Source organism: Syzygium oleosum, unplaced genomic scaffold (genome assembly GCF_021117445.2).
Source record: "Syzygium oleosum isolate NSW1041296 unplaced genomic scaffold, Sole_v2.1 Sole_v2.36, whole genome shotgun sequence".
NCBI lineage: Eukaryota > Viridiplantae > Streptophyta > Magnoliopsida > Myrtales > Myrtaceae > Syzygium > Syzygium oleosum.
Window position 1 is genome coordinate 890,399 of NW_026607520.1, and position 22,290 is coordinate 912,688.

Genomic DNA, 22,290 nt, shown 5'->3' on the forward strand with positions numbered 1-22,290 from the left:
ATAAAATATGTCATATATAATTTATCAAATTAATTTGATTTATTTATTTGTGAATTTGTATCAAATTAATTTGATTAAAAAAATTTAAAAAATAATAATTTATCATGTATATATAAAAATATACATTTAAAATAACGTGTCTCAACGTGTCGGAATTATCTACTTTTTGAAAAATGACGTGTCAGTGTGTCGTGTCGTGTCGTGTCGCATGTCGGTGTCGATGTCGATGCAACATAGGGGATTAGTGATCAATGAAGGGCGGCAATATGGAATGTTCTAAAGTTAGTCTGTCATACGCAGAGTCACGACTTAAAACGGCGCTCCTTCTCGTTGGAGAAAAGAAGCACGAAGAGAATCGGGCTGTTGCGGAGGAGATAAATGCTCTGCAGTTTTCAAGATTCTTGCTTTCGCTTCTCAAATGGATGTTCCTCGCTTAGCCCGCAACAGGTTGGAACTTGTGGAGGCACCATCATTGCTTATGGTAATCATCCATCTCTCTCTCTCTCTCTTAAAATGCATGCAGTCCGTACTGATTCAGTTTGTCTAGCTTTTTCCTCTTCATTTTCGTTACAAGAAAATGGTTTTTTGGGGTCGGTTCTGATTCTCTTTTGCACAATCTTTTACCCGTGAATTTGATACGACTTGTTTGTTATTTTATTTCATGAGAGTGATGATATCGTTCGCTCTGTTTTTCCACTGATTGAGTAGGGATTGAAGTGAAACCTGGCAAGCCCTATACTCACGAGCCAAATGGGTCGAGGCTTCACATCTCCCAGTGTTGACACCCAAAATTACCCCTGGTGGGAGTGGGCCGTTCACAAGTTACAGAAGATATAAAGTACGGCCCACATGGCGAAAATCCGAAAAAAGGCCACAAGTCAGGCCTAGAGGCATTAAGAAGACCTAAGGAAATTATCGACAGGACACGTCATAGAGGAGTCGGCAAGTTTAAAATCACGAGCCTTGCACGTGACATCGACGAGTTCAAGATCACGAGCTTTGCATGTGACGTCAACAAATCTAAGATAGCGAGCTTTGCACGTGACGTCGACGGATCCAAGATCACGAGCTTTGCACATGACGACGACAAAGTTCAAAATCACGAGTTTTGCACGAAATCATGGTAATACGTGGTGAAAAATTCATTTACACGTGTCAAAAGATAAAGATATGACCATGGACGTGAAGAATGACAAGAAATAAAGAGACATGTGGAAGAAAATTAGCTACTACGTGATGCCCAAGGAGCGTAAGCAATGTCGACAAGTCAGGAAACGGTTAAAGCGCGAAATATAAGGAAGTGGAAAACGACTTTGAAGGAGAAGTGTTCGGTCAACAGTTGTCAAGCTGCTCTATAAATACTCAAGGATTTCCAATGCAGAGAGGACCGACCTCTCGCAAACAACACAACATATCTTTTATCTAGCTTTACTTTTAGCGCATTAGGAGTAGTTTTAGATGTAATTTTCAGATTCTGCATCGTAGATTCAATTCCGGCAAGAGTCTTTATCAGGTTCAACATTGTTGATTAAATTCCAACATTGTGCCACCAGTTCAGTGTCGTTGATTAAATTTCGACGTTGTGCTTAGAGTATAGCTATTGATTAGATTCTAGTCATATTCTCTCAAGTTACGTCATTGATTAAATTCTGGTGTACTTTGAATGTATTGTCGAGTTTGGCATCATATCAAGTCAGGGTGTAAGATCTATTGGGATTAATAAATGCATTTGACATTCTCTGTCCAAGCTTGACTCAAGACCCTGGTCTCCTCTAATAAAATCCGAAACGCAGCGTTCGGTGAAAGATTTTCGACGAAATAAAAATTGGCGAAACATCTTTTTGGCACGCCTGGTGGGACACTTATTGAGTTAAGTAGAGAGAGTGCTATGCCACGCACCCGCAGTTGAACCAACTTGGATAATACCACTGACGAACAAGTTGCATCGATGGCGGAAGATAATACCCGTGCTGAGACATCATCCGCTCAACTTCATATCGAGATAGCTAACCAATCTCGAGAGGAGGTCACAGATATGTCGAGGCAGTGTGTTGAAGATAGAAGGCAAAATGAGCTCACACCAGTTGCACTTTCTACCATGAGGCAGACTATTGAAGAAACTCAGAACGAATTCACTGATTATGCGGTAAGACGTATGACTGAAGTGGTTAGGCCTTTGATCATTAACACTTATCATGAATGCACACAAGGTCAACATGGAGGGTCCATCGCACTAACCTAACTGAGAACAGGGTCTCCGTCAGCATTGGCGGGTCCTGCAATACAGTTTGGAACAATGATGCAAACTACGTCTACGATCCCACCTATTCGAATATTACCAAGGGGCGAAACCTTGCCAATAGCACCCAGCGAAGGATTACCGCACGCTAGCGCGGACCCAAATAGAGGAATTGCTCGACAGTCGATGATTGATGAAAACCTCCAAAGAAAACATCAGGTTGCTCAGATATAAGGCCCCCTATCATCCAGGTAAATCCTCCACCTGTAGTCCTAGATGCTCAGAATCTTGCAACACCCTTCCCTAGGGGGCAAGAACAGATCCAACAGATAAACGTCCAACCACAACGTCAGGCACCCCAGCCTGTGGCGCCTAACGTAAATCAGCATTTTCCACCTCCTATGGGTCCAAATGTTCAAATCCAGCAACTATTACCAGCACAGTTGAACCCACCAGCTAACCCACCTCTGATTGCTCACAACGTACCACAGCTAATGCAACCACCACCTCAACAGCAGCCACAGTTACCACAGCAGCCATTCTACCAATTGCCTCATCAAAATTTGAACCAGCCATTGCCACCTAATTATGTTGTAGCTCCTGCGCCCGTCGTGGGTCAAGTGCGAAATCAGTTAGTAATGGACCCTGTGATGAGGGGATATGGCCATGAGATAGGATACCTCCCAAATGTTTATAGAAAACCATATCTTGATTGGATGGATACTATACCATATCTAAGGGGTTTTAAAATGTCAGAATTTACATTGTTCACTGGAGAGGAAGATCAATCCACTTTTGAACATGTTAATCGTTTTCTGGCCTAATGTGGTGATGCGGCTCATGCCGATTATTGGAAGTTGAGGTTATTTCCCTTATCCTTGTCAAAAACCGCTTTTACATGGTATACTGCTTTACCTGCAAATTCGGTTACATCATGGGAACAAATGGAAAGGTTATTTCATTGCCAATTTCAAAGGGCTGTGCCGGATTTGTCGGTAGCTGATCTCTCGACCATGAGACAGTTAGCTAACGAGTCTGTCGATCAGTTCGTTTCCAAGTTTAAAAGGGCAAGGAATAAGTGTTTAGTCCCTTTACCTGAAAAGACTTTTGCGGACCTCGCTTTTAATGGACTAAAGTTTGAGATCCGAGAAAGAATGGTTGGACAACCATATTTAGATCTGTTCCAGTTGTCAACCATAGCTGCTAAGCATGAAAGTCTCCTCGACGGGGTGAAGTTCGTTGGGCTGATGCTGACGAGAGCGAGGATGAAACCGAATCAGCAGATATAGCTGATATGGCTCTCGCAAAAATGGTAATTGATAAGCCATACACCTGCAAAGCTCTAAAACCAGCAAGAGTTAGAGAAAAATCCAACCTCATGTCCAAGGCTAAGAAACCCATTTTTTATTCTTTCGATATCAATAAGACAGAGGAAATATTTGACTTATTATTAGCCGACGGACAGATCAGGCTGACGGAGGGTCAGGTTTTACCCTCTAAAGAAGAATTAGCGGGAAAGAAGTATTGTAAATGGCATCATTCATGGAGCCATGCCACCAATGACTGCCTTGTGTTTAAAAGAAACGTCCAGGAAGCTATTAAGCAACGGAAGATAAAATTCTCTGAAGACAAAGGTAAGTCCCCGATGGAAGTTGATGTCGATCCTTTTCCTGTAATGGTAGGGATGGTGTCATTAAGGACAAAGACTAGGGCGCATCAGCCGTATCGTTTTTGTGAAAAGTGTAAACGATTGCTGGAACAAGAGAAACATCACTCCAAAAATTGAAGACGTCCGCCTAGTGACGTTGTCGACGGATTCCGTGATTTGGATCTTATTGATTCATATGATGAACAAACTCCTTCTAGGGGTGTTGATCATTATAGAGGTCGTCGAAGCCGTAATAAGGCTATTAAGTCATTCAAGCAAAGGTATGAAGAAGGTGATCCAACTATCGGTACTTTGGGAGAGCCTAGTGGTAAATATGATTATTATGTGAGTTATGCTCCACCACCTTCGTACAATGGGAAGATTGAGCCAAGTGGATGGGGTTCTAACTTCCCTAATCGCGAGGATCCTCACACAAACCCTCATCCACCACATCGACAAACTCTAAAAGTGCCAAGAGACCCACTTGTAGGTTAATGGTATGAGGCCAGCCGAACTCAGAGTCGCAGTTCAAATCTGATGCGGACTCAAAAAAGGAGAATGCTGAGGAAAAGAAAAGAATATCAGCTCCAATAACAGGTAAATCAAGTTCACATCAAGCAGGTTAAACCAACCTTGATTGCAGAACAAAAGGTCAAGTCGAAGTATCCTAAGCGTGGGAACTTAGTCTGGAAACGAAAACCAGGAATTCAAGCGTCGACATCTGATCGACCTCAACAATCTTCACCAAAGCAAGACATTGAGTCTACGTGGTATGAACCACAACAATTGTCGAGATCAATCTCGTCGTTGAGTTCTTGCATGGTTCAAGTATGCCTTCCATCGAACCTTCGGGTTATGACGGTGGAGCCAGATCATCTGGCAGAAGTTACAATGGAAGAGAAAGAAAAAGCAGAATTTCACTTTGACATTAAGGAGGTAGTTGAATTTGAAAAACCTCCACCCAAAGGTTCAAACCATTTAAGGGCTTTGAATATCAACGCAAAAGTTAATGGCCGACCGGTGTCTCGAGTATTGGTGGACGGAGGATCTACTCTGAATCTCATCCCATATCGTTTCTACAAGAAACTGGGAAGACGTGATGAGAAGATTATTCCATCGAACATTCAATTATCCGACTTTACTAGAGAAATCTCCAAGGTTAAAGGAATTTTCATTGCCGACTTAACCGTGGGTTCCAAAACTTCCAGGACGTTCTTTTGTGTGGTTGATGCAGATGGATATTACAATTTACTATTGGGCCGAGATTGGATCCATGGTAATCAATGCGTACCATCAACTCTCCATCAGATGCTAGCATTTTGGAATGGAGATAAGGTAGAATACGTCAAAGCAAACACCAAATCATAGATAACCTATACACATGCATCTCCAGCATCTCCAACTCGTCAATTGGCACTGGAAGACAGTATATCCATCAGTAAGCCACCTCGCGTTGACCCCAATAGTATTGCATTCTGCCGTTTCGACAAAGGGATCGTTAAGTGGGTCCCGAAGAGTCAACTGGCAACACAATTAAATGAGGTTATCCATGGAGAACCTTATATTGTCAAAAGACCTCATTAAGAAGTACTCGGCCTATCGGGCCGAGCTCGCAGAACAATCCGCAGAAGCTGTCGATGGAATCCTTGAATTTGAAGAGTCACCCATAAAAGAAATTGAAAAATCAATTGAGGCTCAAGACCCGTTACAAGAAGTCAACCTTGAACTCGGTAACGAACATCGTTCTATCTACGTAAGTTCGTTAATCGATGATGACTTCAAAGCTCAGTTGATAAGACTCTTGAAGAGGTATAAGGATTGTTTTGCCTAGGACTATAAAGAAATGCCAGGATTAAGCAGAGATGTCGTCGAACACCGACTACCCATAAAAAAGGGGTTCAGGCCTCATAAACAGCCGCCCAGACGATTCGCCCCGGAGGTTATCCTTAAAGTAAAAGAAGAAGTCGAGCGATTGCTAGCAGCAAGGTTCATTAGAACGGCATGGTACGTCGAGTGGTTATCTAACATAGTCCCGGTAAAGAAAAAGAATGGGAAGCTACGTGTCTGCATCGATTTCTGAGATTTAAACGCAGCCACGCCCAAGGATGAGTACCAGATGCCAATGGCGGATATGTTAGTTGACTCGGCTTCTGGAAACGAAATTATGTCATTAATGGATGATCATTCAGGCTACAATCAAATATTCATCGCTAAAGAGGACGTCCATAAAACTGCATTCAGGTGTCCTGGGGCTATCGGCACCTTTGAATGGCTCGTCATGCCATTTGGATTAAAGAATGCAGGGGCAACTTATCAGAGGGCCATGAATTTTGTCTTTCATGACATGATTGGGGACTTTATGGAAGTCTACATCGATGATATTATCGTCAAATCAGACTAGGTATGTCATTTAAATTATTTAGAACAAGCTTTTATTAGGATGCAAAAATTCGACCTAAAAATGAATCCATTGAAATGTGCTTTTGGAGTAAGGGCTGGTAACTTCTTAGGGTTCCTGGTTAATCAAAGAGGAATTGAAATTGATAAGAATAAAGCTAAGGCCATCTTAGAATTGCCGCCCCCCACAACCAAAAAGCAACTTCAGATGATTTTAGGGAAGATAAATTTTTTGCGTCGATTTATTGCTAACCTGTCAGGAAAAATTGAGGTGTTTTCCCCATTGTTGAAGTTGAAAAGTCAAGAAGAATTTGTATGGGAGGACAAACATCAACATGCTTTTGACCAAGTCAAGCGGTACTTGGTTAACCCGCCAGTATTGATGCCGCCAAGAGCCGGCCAACCATTGAAATTGTACCTGGCCGCTACCGATACTACCATCGGATGTATGCTGGTGCAGGAGAATGGTGAACGCAAAGAGCAAGCAGTGCATTATTTGAGTCGGATGTTGAATGATCCTGAAACAAGATACACTGTGATTGAGAAGCTATGCTTGTCATTGTTTTATGCATGTACAAAATTACGTCATTATATGCTGCCGACCACGGTACATGTGATATGTAAAACAGACGTGATTAAGTACATGTTGACTCGGCCTATTGTTAAAGGCCGAATTGCCAAGTGGGCATTTGTTTTGTCCGAAATAAATTTGGTCTATGTACCACTCAAAGCAATAAAAGGACAAGCCATAGCAGATTTCATTACAGAATATTCTGGAGCACAAGATGAAAGCTGTGAGGGATACGTTCATGTGATCCCATGGCAACTTTACTTCGATGGATCCAGTACCCTTGGATCCGCTGGGGCTGGGATCATGATAATATCCCCTCATGGACAGAAAACGAAACTTATGTTCAAAATGAATTTTGAATGAATGCTCCAATAATCAGGCCAAATATGTGGCTTAATCATTGGCTTAAACATCTTGGCCAACATGAAAATACGTTTCGTCAAAGTTATAGGGGATTCTCAATTAGTGATAAAGCAATTATCTGGGAAATACCAGTGTCTTAACGAGAATATTATATCTTATTATTCACTGGCCAAGGAGCTCCTAAATCACTTTGACGACTTTGAGTTGATCCATGTTAAAAGAGAGCATAACGTGGAGGCCAATGATTTGGCACAAATGGCTTCCGGTTATAAAATATCAAAAGAGCTTGTTGGCCATATGATTACTCAGACCAAGGTATTACCATCGATGGACAATAGAGTCATGTTTACACAATCGACATAAACTTTTGTCGACAACATGACTGTTGATGAAGTAGTAACCCAAGATTGGAGAACCCCATTTATAGAGTATCTCAACAACCCAGTCTCTACTGATAAAAATTTCAAAAGAAAAGCCTTTAATTATTTAATGATTGGAGATAAGTTATATCGTAAGATTGTGGACGGGCTATTGCTCAAATGTTTAGGACCACAAGAATCTCTGATAGCAATGGCCGAGGTTCATGAAGGCATATGTGGGGCCCATCAATCAGGGATAAAAATGAAGTGGTTACTCTGTCGACATGGTTACTTTTAGCCAACTATTACCCGAGACTGCATAAGCTATGCTAAGGAATGTGAAGCTTGTCAAAGGTACGGACCCATTCAACATGTTCTTGCAGCCGTAATGAAACCTATTATCAAACCTTGGCCGTTTAGAGGCTGGGCTATGGATATAATAGGAAAAATCTACCCCCCTTCGTCTAGAAAATATAGCTTCATTCTGGTTGCTACCGATTATTTTACCAAGTGGGTTGAAACGGCCTCGTATAAAAATATAACACAAAAGACAGTGAAGGAGTTCATCGAGGAGCGTATTATCCATCGATTTAGCATTCCAGAATCTATAACTAAAGGCACGGTTTTTACTGGGCAAGAGGTGATTAGTTTCGCCAAGGCTAGAGGCATTAAAATGATTCATTGAACTCCTTATTATGCCCAAGCCAATGGCCAAACTAAAGCCTCCAACAAAGCCATCATTGCACTAATTAAACGACACCTGGAGGATAATCCCAGAGAGTAGGATGTGTTATTGTCGACTGTATTATGGGCTTATAGAATGTCCAAAAAGACTGCTACCGGAATTAGCCCATATATGCTCACTTATGGACAAGAGGCAGTTCTCCCTGTTGAAGTCATGGTTCAATCCCTACGAGTCAAACTTCAAAATAACTTGGCCAAGGAGGAATATGACGAGTTAATGTTCGCCAACGTCGATGAATTGGGAGAGAACAAAGCGATTGCCCTGGAAAAGCTAATCCTCGAGAAAGATAGAGTTGCCTAAGCATATAATAAATATGTAAAACATAAACAGTTTGAAATTAGTGACCTAGTCTAGAAAACCATTTTGCCAACGAGTTTGGGCAGTGAAAAGTTTGGTAAATGGTCACCAACCTGGGAAGGACCATTCATGGTAGCCGAAGCATTTGCCGAAAATGCTTATCGATTAATGGACATCGACGAAAGGGAATTTCCCCGTACTATCAACGGCAAATATTTGAAAAAGTATTATCCTACTATGTGGGAGATGCAAGACATGGAGGAAGAAGAGACTGAAAATTCTGAGTAAGTCTAGTTTCATTCATAAGCAAAAGACAAATATATATATATATATATATATAAAAGACATTGTTTCCTTCTTTCCCTCGTTCTTCTTCTTCTTCTCCTTCTTCTTCTTCCTTCCTTTCTTCCTTCCTTCCTTCCTTTCGAATCCAGACCCGCCAGCCATCTTCACTCTCCCAGGCTGAGACCGACGTGTTCTCTAAAACGGGCCACGATGTGCTGCATCCGCTCTTCTAAGCGCTGATTTGCCACTTCAGCATGCTCTTTGGCCTCCTCGAGTTTGGGGAGCATCTCATCCAGGTTCGACAGCCGTTCGTTAAGCCCTCGGATAAGTTCAAGGTGGGACTCCACCAGTTCATCTGACTTTTCGGCCAGTCGGCCCAAGGATGTGGAAGCGGAGGTGACAAAGGTTTCACAACGAGAATCCATCGAGAGGTCCATCTCGATTTCATCCTTTTCGGGGCAAGGAACTCCTCGCCTCAGTCTTTTCTCCGCTCCCCGGATCCGATCAACAATCGGCTCTCGGTATTTGTTAAGATGCTCTTGGGAAGAGTGAAGTTGGCCCTGCACGTCATAAAGTGTGTTGTACACCACATCAGCATGCTCGACCTCCTCCTTGATGCTCTCGAACAAGCGTTCCATAACGAAGTACGCACGGATGGCCTTCCCATTGTCCTGGAACTGGGACACCCCATGCTTGAAGACGGTCACGAATTCCTCATAGTCAACAAGGAAAGGATGATCGGAGGGTAGGTCATCGGGTTTCCCCTTGCGAATCAGCTTCTCGACCTTGGCTACCGCCTGGGGCTTGAGGACTAGAACTGCGTAGGTCAAGCTCAGGTAGGAGATGATCTCTTTCCATAAGGCCTTGAACTTACGAGCACTCAAGGTTGGTGACGAAGCACTGGATTCCATCGACGATCGGCACAATAAAAGAAAGGAGATTTCTCTAGAGGATAAGGGGTTAAAATTCAAAGTGGAGTGGTGAAGTCTTGATCACAATAGGCCCACTATTTATAGTCCGCAACTGGAGTCCCAAATCGTCACGAATCGGTACGAGAAGATTGACTGACGTGACGAATATCTCGATGGGCACACTCATATCCAATTGATCAGCCCAAGATACAGGGATTGGAACGTTGTGAGTAGTGGGTATTTATTCCTTGAAGGTTACAAAGCAAGATTCAGGGAAAAACGTGCCGATAATTACTCTTAGCCGTTCGATGATTTACACATGTACCGATGGGATTCAACTACTACCCAGATGGATGTCCATACGACGGCAGAAGTAAATCACACCGATATAAAGTGATTACGCATCATACTGATTCATTAAATGCAAGTACAGAATATTGTACACAGACGTCTTTTCGAGAGCATAAAGAGAGGGTAGTTTGGTCAATAATGCCATACAAGTCATCAAAGCAGGCGCAGACTATGATTATTTAGATAAAACGAAAAGCTGAGCAATAAAGATATTTACATCAGTGCTATTCTCGGCATTAATGACATGGGAAAAGAAAGAAAAAGATGGTACTAGTTGTAAACTAAGCGAAGTGTTGTTCAAGGCCCAGGACGAAGCTGTGAAGTTGGACTTCTCGATCACAGTTTAATTCTAGGATTTCATCCTTTCTAGCCAGGCTGTCCTCCACTTCCATGCTCAGTTGCTTCACGGTCGCTTCAAGGTTTAATATAGCCTTGCTTTGATCGAAGAGCGTCGATAGAGAAATGCTTTCATTAATACGGATGCCTCAAAGACCTTACGGGCCCCATCTAGCTCTTTTTCTTTAAGACTCAAGGTCTTCTCTTTGCCCTCGATGTTATTAACATATTCAAGCCCTGCCTTAAAAGCCTTCATAGTTACATCAAATGAATCATAGAATTCATGGAGAGCAAAGTCTAAAGCTTGACAAGGTAAAAGGTAAGGTAAATTAGTCAGATAATCAAGCAAGGACCTGACTTTGCTTTCGATCTCTAGGACGTCGCAAATGACATCGTACCCTCCCTTTAGGAGCTCACAAAGTTGAGCTCCCTTCGAGCGAATTTCATCATGATTAGCAAGAGGAAAAAAGTTACTTATCGAAGGACGTTTACCCCTAATGACTCGAATGTTGTTAACCTGAGGAGTTTTAAGGGAAGAATGATCCATAGTAGAGCTCACTTCGTCCATCGATTCGCTTAGAAATTCATCCACATCAGAGAAAGATAATGATGGCGTGCTCGGAGATAAGGGCATATCGGACGTAAGAAACCTCCTGAAAGGATGTAACAACCCCATTGGGAGCATGGTTATCCTCGAAAAGGCAGAATCTAGGTCTTCAGGAAAAATCAAGACCTTATATTCATCCCACCATTGATTAAATGACATCGAACCATACGGAGTGCTGAAATTATCAACAAGCTTAAATTGTCTCAGGATATATTTGGCAACCTCATTGTAGCATGATAGAGCATCATTCCGAGGAGACGAAGGATAAGGGAAGTTCATCGAGTAGACAATTGGCATAGGAATACCTTGCACCAATCCAAATTGACGGGCACAATAATGGGGGTTGTATGCCTCGAAGCCAATAGAAAACCTTCCTCCAAAAGTGAATTCCAGTGGAAGATCAGTGGGAACAAGGATGCTTGCCCAAAATATTAAGGTATCATGTTGTATAGTCGATGAATCACACACGAAGTTTACGCCACACCTATGAAAAGTGAAGTCCTTCAGGGTAAGCAGAATACCCAGAAAGTATTCCAAGACCGGAAGCCCTCCAATTGGCTGGAGGAAAATGCTATAAAACTTCAAAGGTCCAAAAACAGTCTCTATCGGTTGCTTATGTGCATCATACCAGTCGACGGGTGTAGAACTGTAAAACGTGAACAGATGAGGGAAATATGATCGAACCCAACAATGCAACATCCACAGCGGACCAATGAAAGGATCAGGATGCGCACTAAACAATGAAGATTGTGCATCAGTCAGGCCTTTATACAAGGCGGACAGGGCCATTCGACCTAATCCCACATCAACACCCTGAGTAGGGGCGTATGCGATGTCCACAAACCCACATGATATGGAGGTGGTACAAAAGATATATCGACAGAGCCAACAAAGTAGGAATGCAACATGTTCTTGAGGAGTTATGGTTCCGTCTAGCTTGCTAAATTCCTTGATAAAGTCAGGAAATGAGAGATCAACGAAAGAGATACCATAAAAATCTGGACATGACCACGACTTCTAATTATAAAATTCCACAAAAGGTGATAGGCCAGTCAGTGACCACATATCGAGCAAAGTAATGGTTACCGGACCAGGGGGCAGGAAAAAGTAATTAGTTGATGATGACCAGAGACAGCAAAGAGCTTCGATAAGCCCATATTCCACAGGATCTATGGAAAGACAGCTTAGTGATAATGCCTCTTCTATCTTTGCCGCTTTCCAAATGTTAGACAATTCTGGTCTCATCCTTTGGTACCACCGAGAGAATTGTTCGTTGTAGCACGGATACGAGTTGAAGCGAGAATTTGGTGATGACCAAGTCGAGATGCTAAGTCGAGATCGACTAATGGGAAGAACCTCCTTATAATGACGCGGAAAATGCTTAGTAAAGATGGATGGTGGAGGTGTTGATTTGAGATACGGACCTAGGATCACGTGACGAGCTTTTGCATTGTAATCCATAAAGGATAGGGAAAGGTGCCCTTGTCGTTCAAAACTCCGAAGGTTCTCAAAACAATTCAGGCGAAGGAGAGCTTGAGCATTGGTTGGGGAAAAAGAAAAATTAGCCATTATGATGGGCCAAGTGACGAAGCTTGTTAATGGCTATTAGGTATTTATACTAGTCTATTTGGCCGATGAGTTAGGCCCACTAACTGGTGACGTGCACATTAACGAAGGCGCAAGGTTCGTGATCCATTATCAAAATTGGTTATGAATGATTGTGGCACACGTAGGACACTCAATGAAAATAAGGATATTTTATTGAGGAGAAGAAGGTTTATCCAACAGAAAGTCGTGAACCCCTCGTTGGAGCAAACACAATTGGGATTCTAGTCTATTCATCTCTGAAGTACATGCGCTTTTATTTTGATGGTGTTCTATTGCGGAGTTCAGTACTCGTATGTGCTCCTGTTGCTTCAAATTTTTCAAGACACCGACATGATGACGTAGTTCTTGCTCAATACCTGTTGATAAAGCTTCGTCTCTCGCCCCCGACGAATCTCTTCAAGGGCCGCCATAAGACGCCTTTCCTTCTCGACAAGGACACTTACTTCGTCTGTAATAGCCCAAAGGGACTCGCGACGAGTGTTTACTGTCTCACTAGCCTCCTTCACAATATCAGATGGCTGTTCATGTATTTCTGTGGGAATGGACGCCTCTCGTACGTGGCCCAAGAGTTGTTGATACTTATCGAACATAGTCTGAAACTCTTGGGAGAAAACCTTGAGTCATTCCCTGAGTGCTGAAGGAAGAATAGACCCAACTTCGGCATTGTCATTTCCAAGATGCTCAATGAGGAGTTTGAACTGCTCTAAGGCTGTGGCATTATATGACATCCTCGCAAATCCTCCTATAGAGAAGTCTAAAAAAGTGCGTCAACTCCATCTTCTTCTTGACAATGGCCAGCTTTAATTGACCAGAATGATGCGACAAGTCATACGGATTAAATGCCAAAATAAATTCAGCTTCATTTATAGCGTGCATTGCCTTGCTCGTATAAGCGGTAGTCGACTGATGGTCAGAAGTTGATGAGACAGGCATCGATGATAAGGCCTCAGCAGAGTTAGTCGTGAGGGCCGAAGCTACGAATACTGGAGAAGACGTCGACGGTGAGACTGTGGAAGGATTGACCACAGTGGCTGGAATAGTGGTTCGTTGAACCATAATACTTGTCGATGGACCACATGCTGTAAAACCAGAATGATATCTCTGATATCAGGATTAGAATTGAAGACAACGTAATGTTTGAAAGACATGTACCTGTCTCAGGCATAGTTATCTCACGTCCAACCATATTAAGAGCGACAGTGGTCCCTATGGTGAAATCAAGAATCGGAGCAGTTCGGACAAATGAAGAAATGGGAACAATTGCTGGTATAACTGGAAAGAGAAGAAGAATAAATAAATCCAGTAAACAAGACGAGCAGAATATGCCAGACAACAACAAAAGTTTACCAGGGGTCACAATAGTGGATGAACTAGGCTGAGTGAAGAGCTGTACTCGGGATGCCATCGAATTGGTAACAGAGGCGCTGGAAGATATCAAGGTAGTTGCGACCGGTGTGATGCTAGAAATACCAGTCGATGGAATTGAGATGTTGCTAACCCGCTCGACAGAAGGAAGACCAGTAGATGCCAAGGTGGTAATAGGGTTATGAATTGTGGGAATAGAGATGCTATCTCTCGGACCTTTATCCAAAGAAGCAATGGGTTCTAAAGAAACCACATCACGTGCAACCGTCTTAGCAGATGGTTCGACAGATAAAGTGCTGAACTTCTTTCTTGGAGAAAAAGGAGAAGATCTTTTCCTTTTCCTTTTCAGCAATGATACCATCTCTTCCAACGTTTCCTCTTCGTTTATCCCAGAGACAATCCAGAGGGGAGAAAGACCTTATAAGTAACAAACTAATATAAAGGAGAGGATAAGGTGAGTTGACACAGAGGAAGAAAGACAGAGATTTACCATCAGTAGGATTTTCTGCAGCATCGACACCTTCTGCATCAAAGTATTCTTCTGTTGCTGAGTTAAGAAATGGAAAGTTAGAAGATGCACCGGATTGAAACTGAATAAAAACGTAGAATTGTGGTGTCTATACCTTGGGTAATCGGTTTCTTAGAACCACTCCGCTTCACACGACCAATCGCGGACCGGAGGGCCTCTTCGTATGTACTTTCAAATGCAAAGGAATACCACCAAGTTTGCCATTCAGCAAGGTATCCTGGACGGGCTCTGAAATCATTAGGGAGGTCTGCACTGTAATGGGTGCGCATTATGTTAGCAATTTCAATACAACAGAGAAATGGGCTTCGATTCTTGAGAGAGTATTCTTTCTTCTTGGTCTCTTCCGAGAAGCCCATTGAATAAGGAATTGGCATGGGAATTGCTTGCCAGAGTCCAAATTGCCTAGCACAATATTGTGGAGAGTATACCTCAAACCCAGGATAGAATCGACCCTTCAATGAAGTCCATATGGGAAGATCTACTGCAAATAGAGTACAAGTCCAGAAAGGCCTATAAAGATTGAATCGAGCTGGATCGAACAAATAATCAAATTCTCCATGGCCATATTTAAAGAAAATGACTCGGTCATGATTCAGTTCAATAAAAGCTCGAAGATAGAAGATAAAAGGAGGAGCTTGAGAAGCAATATGTCGAGGGGAACAGCTCAGCAATCGACACCCCAGGAGTAAAGGTACAGGTCTTCTATACCCTTACAGAGACAAATGGGGAAGATGACGATCACCTTTACTAAAAAGGAAAGGGAAATACAAAGCCATCCATGCTTGAAGTATCCAAAAAGCGCCCGAGATAGTTCTAGAATCCCCGAACTTTATCGCCCGAGAAGCATGAGTAAAGCCTCTATATAAAACTGCAAGAACAAGAGGGGCCATGCGAGGCGTTGTCCCGTGGCTAGGGCTGCGGCAATTTGCAGATAGTCTTTGCAAACTTTAAGGGCAGGACCCGAAGCTCGATGAAATTGAAACAAGAAATTGCTGTATGCCAGAGCATCTTCAGAGATAAAAGGAGTGGACAGTACAGGCAAATTCTCGACGGCGTGACCAACCAATTCAAAACCCGCTATGACAAACACATCGAGCATAGTGATGGACATGTGGCCCCAAGGAAAAAAGAAACAGTTGCTATAAGAGGACCAGAAAGTGATGACGGAGCCCAATAACCCACGTTCCAGGTCATAAGATGACATACTAACCTCGAGATCGATGTTGATTATGACAGCTGTCCATAAAAGTCGAGTTTCTTGGTCAGCCTTCAACCGAATAAACCATTTGTGAAAATCTTCTTCGTAAGAAGGGAAACCTCGAAATCGAGAAGACCCGGTGGACCACACATCCGTAATAGAAGAATGTTGCAGTGCCAAAGTCTCACTGTGTTTATACGAGAAATGGAATTGGAGATTCACAGGTATATTGAGATGGTCCATGAAACTGGGGCCCGGAGAGAAACAGTTGCATTCATCCTCGACAGCTTTCAATAAATGAAAAAAGCAATTACCAGCGCGTGGATCGTCTTTAAACTTATCAAAAGCTGCGATGTAATCGCTGGCTGAATATTCAGACTTTTTGGACGCCATAAGAAGCGATGGATCTAGATTGGAAAAGGGTTCAAGAAATGATTTTTAGGGTTAGAGAAGAAGACGCGACGGTGAAACAAGGTTTTTACAAGAATAAAGGATGAAGAAGACGATTTGAAAAGTTACAACTGTTCGGGGAAGATACGAGGTGATGTGTCCAACAGGTATTGGATGAAGAATTCGTAGGGAATGCTCGAAATGACGTCAAAGGACAGAAAAGCATGATCATCGCCTAGGGATTCGTACACAGACAAGGTACACCTTTAAAAGAAATAAATTCAAATTTATTCCTTTTAAAAGGGGGCATATGTTGACACCCAAAATTACTCTTGGTGGGAGTGGGCCGTTCACAAGTTACAAAAGATATAAAGTACGGCCCACATGGCGAAAATCCGAAAAAAAGCCACAAGTCAGGCCCAGAGGCATTAAAAAGACCTAAGGAAATTATCGACAGGACAAGTCATAGAGGTGTCGACAAGTTTAAAATCACGAGCCTTGCACGTGACATCGACGAGTTCAAGATCACGAGCTTTGCACGTGACGTCGACAAATCTAAGATCGTGAGCTTTGCACGTGACGTCGACGGATCCAAGATCATGAGCTTTGCACATGACGTCGACAAAGTTCAAAATCACGAGTTTTGCACGAAATCATGGTAATACGTGGTGAAAAATTCATTTACACGTGTCAAAAGATAAAGATATGACCGTGGGCGTGAAGAATGACAAGAAATAAAGAGACACGTGGAAGAAAATTAGCTACTACGTGATGCCCAAGGAGCGTAAGCAATGTCGACAAGTCAGGAAACGGTTAAAACGCGAAACGTAAGGAAGTGGAAAACGACTTTCAAGGAGAAGTGTTCAGTCAACAATTGTCAAGCTGCTCTATAAATACTCAAGGATTTCCAACGCAGAGAGGATCGACTCTCGCAAACAACACAACATATCTTTTATCTAGCTTTACTTTTAGCGCATTATGAGTAGTTTTAGCTGTAATTTTCAGATTTTGCGTCGTAGATTCAATTCCGGCAAGAATCTTTATCAGGTTCAACATTGTTGATTAAATTCCAACGTTGTACCACCAGTTCAGCGTCGTTGATTAAATTCCGGCGTTGTGCTTAGAGTATAGCTGTTGATTAGATTCCAGCCATATTCTCTCAAGTTACGTTATTGATTAAATTCTGGCGTACTTTGAATGTATTGTCGAGTTTGGCATCATATCAAGTCAGGGTGTAAGATCTATTGGGATTAATAAACGCATTTGACATTCTCTGTCCAAGCTTGACTCAAGACCCTGGTCTCCTCTAATAAAATCCGAAACGCAGCGTTCGGTGAAAGATTTTCGACGGAATAAAAACCGGCAAAACACCCAGGTAAGAACCTTCTCTGTTCTTTGATTTTGGTTCATTGCAACATGGAAATGTCCAGATTTCATCAGGTTTTTATTGCTTTTCCTTCTAAGTGGATATGCGAAATTTTGGGCAGGCGACACTCGGGATTGGTGTTGCCACCAACAAGAGCACGGTCCAATGCAATGTGGGCGATGCGAGTCCTGTATTTATATGCTCCTTGTTTCCAGGAAAAGAAGAATCTGCTTAGATAAATTTGGAATTTGACGAATCCCATCAAGTCATTTTTTCTGTTCTCGGTGTTCGCAGTGTTCACCTCACAGGTTACTACCTGGGAAGAGGTCGAGAATTTGTTGATGACTTGTATCCTTGGTTGAGTTATTACATGTCGTTTCTCATATACTTTTGTTTTTTAATTGTATAAGATGATGGGTTGGGTTCCATTACATCATTTTATCCATGCAAACATTATACATGTTGGGGTGAGCTGAAAAGGTCAAGAAGTACAAATCAGTGTCCGTAGGGACTTCGCTTTCTAAACTGTTTTATACACTAAATATAGAAGCTTCATTCTAGAGTTCCATTCCTTTATAATAATTATTAGAGAGTCCTATGGAGAAGATATTGCGGACACAGAGACAGATATTTCTGAGGACGACGACCAGTATGAAGATAGCTTTATCAATGATGGTGATGTTGAATTCCTTCCACCTTCTCCTATGCCAAATAAATCAGGTATTCGTAGTTTAACAATGTTCTTTTCTTATTTCTCATGATAAGCTTGTTGATGAGCTTCTACTTGGAAAATTATGTATGCACAGCTCTTCATTCTTTATTTCTAAAGGAAAAGAAATTCTCGATTTTGAGAAATCAATTAGATTCTGTATAAAAAGAACATTCCGGAATCTATTGTGATTAGCTGTCGATGTCACAACAATGCAATAGACCATTTTGCTTTGTTAAATTACACATATAAAATCCTTGGAGTTGGTTTAATGCTTCGTTCAATTCTTGACATTGCTTAAACTCTTTGTGCGTGATATCAGTAACACCTACAAGCAATTACAACAGCATATATTACTAATCTTTCACTTTTTTCAGATTCCATGAAATCTTTGAATAATTTGCATTTTGGGTCACTATTTACCAGTAGTCCAGCCATGCATTTGTAAAATGAAATGTGAAACTCGTGCACTGAGTCTAGTCTATTTTTACTGCTAAAGATTGTTGCATCAAAATCTTCTGATGAGTTGCTTGCATCCTGCATCGAAGTAGGACCAGTCAAAAACCTCTAGTAACTCGTTTCTGGAGGCAAAGGCAATATCCAATAAATTGTTGCTTTTATCTTTTAGAAAGAAAGATTATTGACGATGAAGTATAAAGAAATTGACCTTTAAAAACTTCGCTGTCGGCATTTTTTTTTTATTTGGATTACTTTATCGATAATATAGTATCAACTTTCACAAACAAAATATACTATTTGTGTAACCATAGAAAAAGAATATGATGTTTGAGCAATTTGTATGATTATGTGACCATAGAAAAAGAATATGATGTCGGAGGATTCTGCTTTTATTTTCATGATTGCCAGATAATCTTATATAACTGATATCATTCTTCACTTTGAAATGTGAAATTGCTTCTCCTCCTTGTATTCATGTGATGTCATTGGTGCTTTTTTCTTTTGGCCTTCACCATGATGGAGTTGTCATATTGCATTATTCTGTTTGTTATGGATTTATTAATGTTGTATGATCTTGCATCATGCCAGATTATGTTTTATAGTTCTTAGCATTCTTGACTTTGAAATTTGAAGTTGATTTTCCTTCCTACATTCATATGATGGCATTACATGGACAAGTACATACATGTTGGTTGCTCTTATTCTGCCCAGTTTTGCATCTTCAGTTTAAGAGAATGTTTATATGGCGTGTTTACAATGTGAGTTTTTAATGACAGAGAAGGAGAAACCAAACCACAAGAAAGCAAGGAAGGGAAAAGACCATCGTCAACGACTTAGGAAAAAGCATGAAAAAGGCAAATCTGATAAGGTCAATAGCTTGCCACGAGAATTCCGAGGCCCTGTTGCTAGAATCCGACGAGGAAGATTTCTTTTTTTTTTTTTTTGGTTAAAGTAAGTAAGGAAGATTTCTTTGTATCCTCTCTACTTAAGAAAAAGTCTTCTGCGAAGGAGTCAGAAATAAATGCCCCAGTTGTAGTCATGGAAACACCACTTGATTTTGTCAAGAAGAAGCGAAAGCAAGATGGAAGCACCGCTGTGAAATCATCTGAAAGTTTGTCTCCTACTGTTGTTGGCGGTGAACCTAGAAGGTAATTGATTAAATTAGAGACATAACAACATATTACCTTTTTTACTTCTTCCACAAGAAGAGAATTCATTGATTTGCTGGAAATGCTTCGTCTTCGCACTTATCTCAGTTTGAATAGGTTGTGTAATGTCTAACCGAAGATAAGTGGTTAAGGAATGGACTCTTGACTATTGTGAGACATGGAACTTATGTTTTAGTTACTCAACTAAAGCAGAAGGCCTCCCTATAAACATCATAAAATCAGATACACATGGATGTGTGATTTCACCTGACATCTCGATACAATGGAATCAGCACTGCAAAGAAAATGAAGAGTAAATTGCATATCGTGGAGGGAGAGACGCAGAATCAAGCATGGCAGGAAGATAAGGAGCCAAAAGCCGATGATCCGAGTAAGAAGTGAGTACCTTTATGTCATTAAGTTCTTTTTGACCTCTCATTATCCAGACTCGCATATATATTGGTGCTTGGATGAATGCATCGATCCTATAGCTGGGTGTCCTAGGGTTCATTCCACATGTAATCTTTCGACGTGATGTAGCAACAAGAGTTGGACCGCACTTGAAATAATGAAAGACCACCATTTGTAGGTCACCCCTTCCTACCTTTTATTCATGTAAGTGACACCACACATATGTATATGATGAAAGATTGAAGTACTAGAAATTTTTCAAAATGATTGTGCTTGAAGCCTTCGAGCAGACTTCAGAATTTTTTGTCTTGGAACTCTTATTGTTATGGCTTGTTAGTGCAGATAGCTAAGCATGAATACTTCAAGAGTAAATAATGAGCGATGACCTTTCTACTTGCATTTGCAAACGATTCGTATTAAGTATAATGGCAATCACTGGTCGGTTGACTAGACACTAATGACAGTGGTTAAACAATCCTTATAACGAGGAAAAATTGAACTTTACCTGGGTTTTTCTTAACTGTGATGAGTAGGAGTTATGCTGTTGAAGTTGAGCAAGTTCCAAGCAGAGAGAATTGCAAGAAGTCCAGAAAGAAGAAAAAGAAGGACGATAGCTTGCCACATCAGAATCCCGAGGCCCAGTCGTCAGAACCTGATGGTGAAGATTTCTTTGTATCTTCTCCGCTTAAGAAAAAGTCTTCTGCAAAGGACTCAGAGACAAAGATCCCAGATGTAGTCATTGAAACACCACTAGATGTTGCTGAGAAGAAGCAAAAGCAAGATGGAAGCACTGCCATGAAATCATCTGAAAGGTTGTCTCCTTCTGTTGTTGAGGGTGAACCTGGAAGACTGAATTGGAGACTTAACAATGTGTTACCTATTTTACTTTTTTTATGAGAAGAGAAGTCATTTATATGCTGGAAATGCTTCAGCCTCGCACTTATCTCAGTTTGAATAGGTCGTGTACCGTATCATATGACCAAAGATAAATGGTTAAGGAATGGACTCTTGACTAAAGTGAGACATGGAACTTATGTTTTAGTTACTCAACAAAGTAAAAGGCCTTCCTTCAGACAAAATGTTTACATACATGTGGAAGCACATGATTTGATCTAACATCTGAATACATTGGAATCAGCTCTGGGAAGGAAATAAAGAGGAAATTGCTGTTCATGGAGGAAGAGAAGCAAAATCAAGCGTGGCAGGAAGATAAAGAACCAAAAGCCGATGATCCAACTCAGAAGTGAGTACCTTTATGTTTTCATGTTCTTAATGGCCTTTCATAAACCAAACTCACATATGTAATGGTACTTGGTTGAATGCATTGGTCATATAGCCGGGTGTCCTAGGTGTAATCTTTAGACGTGATGTAGCAACATGAGTTTGGACCCCACTCAAAATAATGAAAAAACTCCATTTCTAGGGGGCCCCTTCCTACCTTTTATTCCCGTCAATGACTCCGTGCATATGTATATGTTGAAAGATTCAAGTACTAGCATCTCACAATATGATTTTGCTTTTAAAGCCCTCAACAAATGTTCATAGTTTTTCCTTTTGAGTAATAAATTTGGAAAGACCCCTTGATTTTTTTTTTAAGACTGTTTTGAACACAATTGGTACATCTTAAAATAGCTATTACCCAGACATATTTACCCTTGGCCTCTTCTAGTTTTTTTTTTAATAAATGAGAAAGGATCTTGGAACTCTAATTGTTACGGCTTGTCAATGCAGATAGTTTTTTTTTTTTTGGATAACCCAGGAACCCCCCGCACGGCCGACAGCCGGAGGGATAAACCTGGGGTGACGCTAGCGCAGGACCCACAACCACTGCGCCACACTTAAGAATCCCTAACGACTACGCTGGGGTTCGAACTCTGATCCCTTCGTGGGGGGACAAGAGTGTAAAAGAACTGAGGAATTTTGGAATGAGAATTCTGTTCTTCATTGCCACAGAAACGTAACATATATACTAGAAGATACAGCTATCAAACAAACTCC

The 22,290-nt window shown here is 41.4% G+C and overlaps 1 protein-coding gene across 1 annotated transcript; it reads left to right on the forward strand.

Annotated features, from left to right (window-relative positions):
• Positions 1-19,771: 19,771 nt before the first annotated feature.
• LOC130135634 (uncharacterized) lies at positions 19,772-21,189 on the forward strand. Its single transcript, XM_056305245.1, has 3 exons — positions 19,772-19,881; positions 20,175-20,279; positions 20,826-21,189. Exons 1-3 carry the CDS (start codon positions 19,772-19,774, stop codon positions 21,187-21,189), a joined length of 579 nt encoding a protein of 192 aa, XP_056161220.1.
• Positions 21,190-22,290: the final 1,101 nt, after the last annotated feature.

What these genes read in the sequence shown, in the direction of transcription:
- LOC130135634 (XM_056305245.1), top strand. Translation starts at nt 19,772, where the DNA reads ATGGAAACACCACTTGATTTTGTCAAGAAGAAGCGAAAGCAAGATGGA. An exon ending in GTTGGCGGTGAACCTAGAAG is followed by an intron (nt 19,882 to 20,174) that starts GTAATTGATTAA and finishes CAATGGAATCAG; the next exon opens with CACTGCAAAGAAAATGAAGA. An exon ending in GCCGATGATCCGAGTAAGAA is followed by an intron (nt 20,280 to 20,825) that starts GTGAGTACCTTT and finishes TGTGATGAGTAG; the next exon opens with GAGTTATGCTGTTGAAGTTG.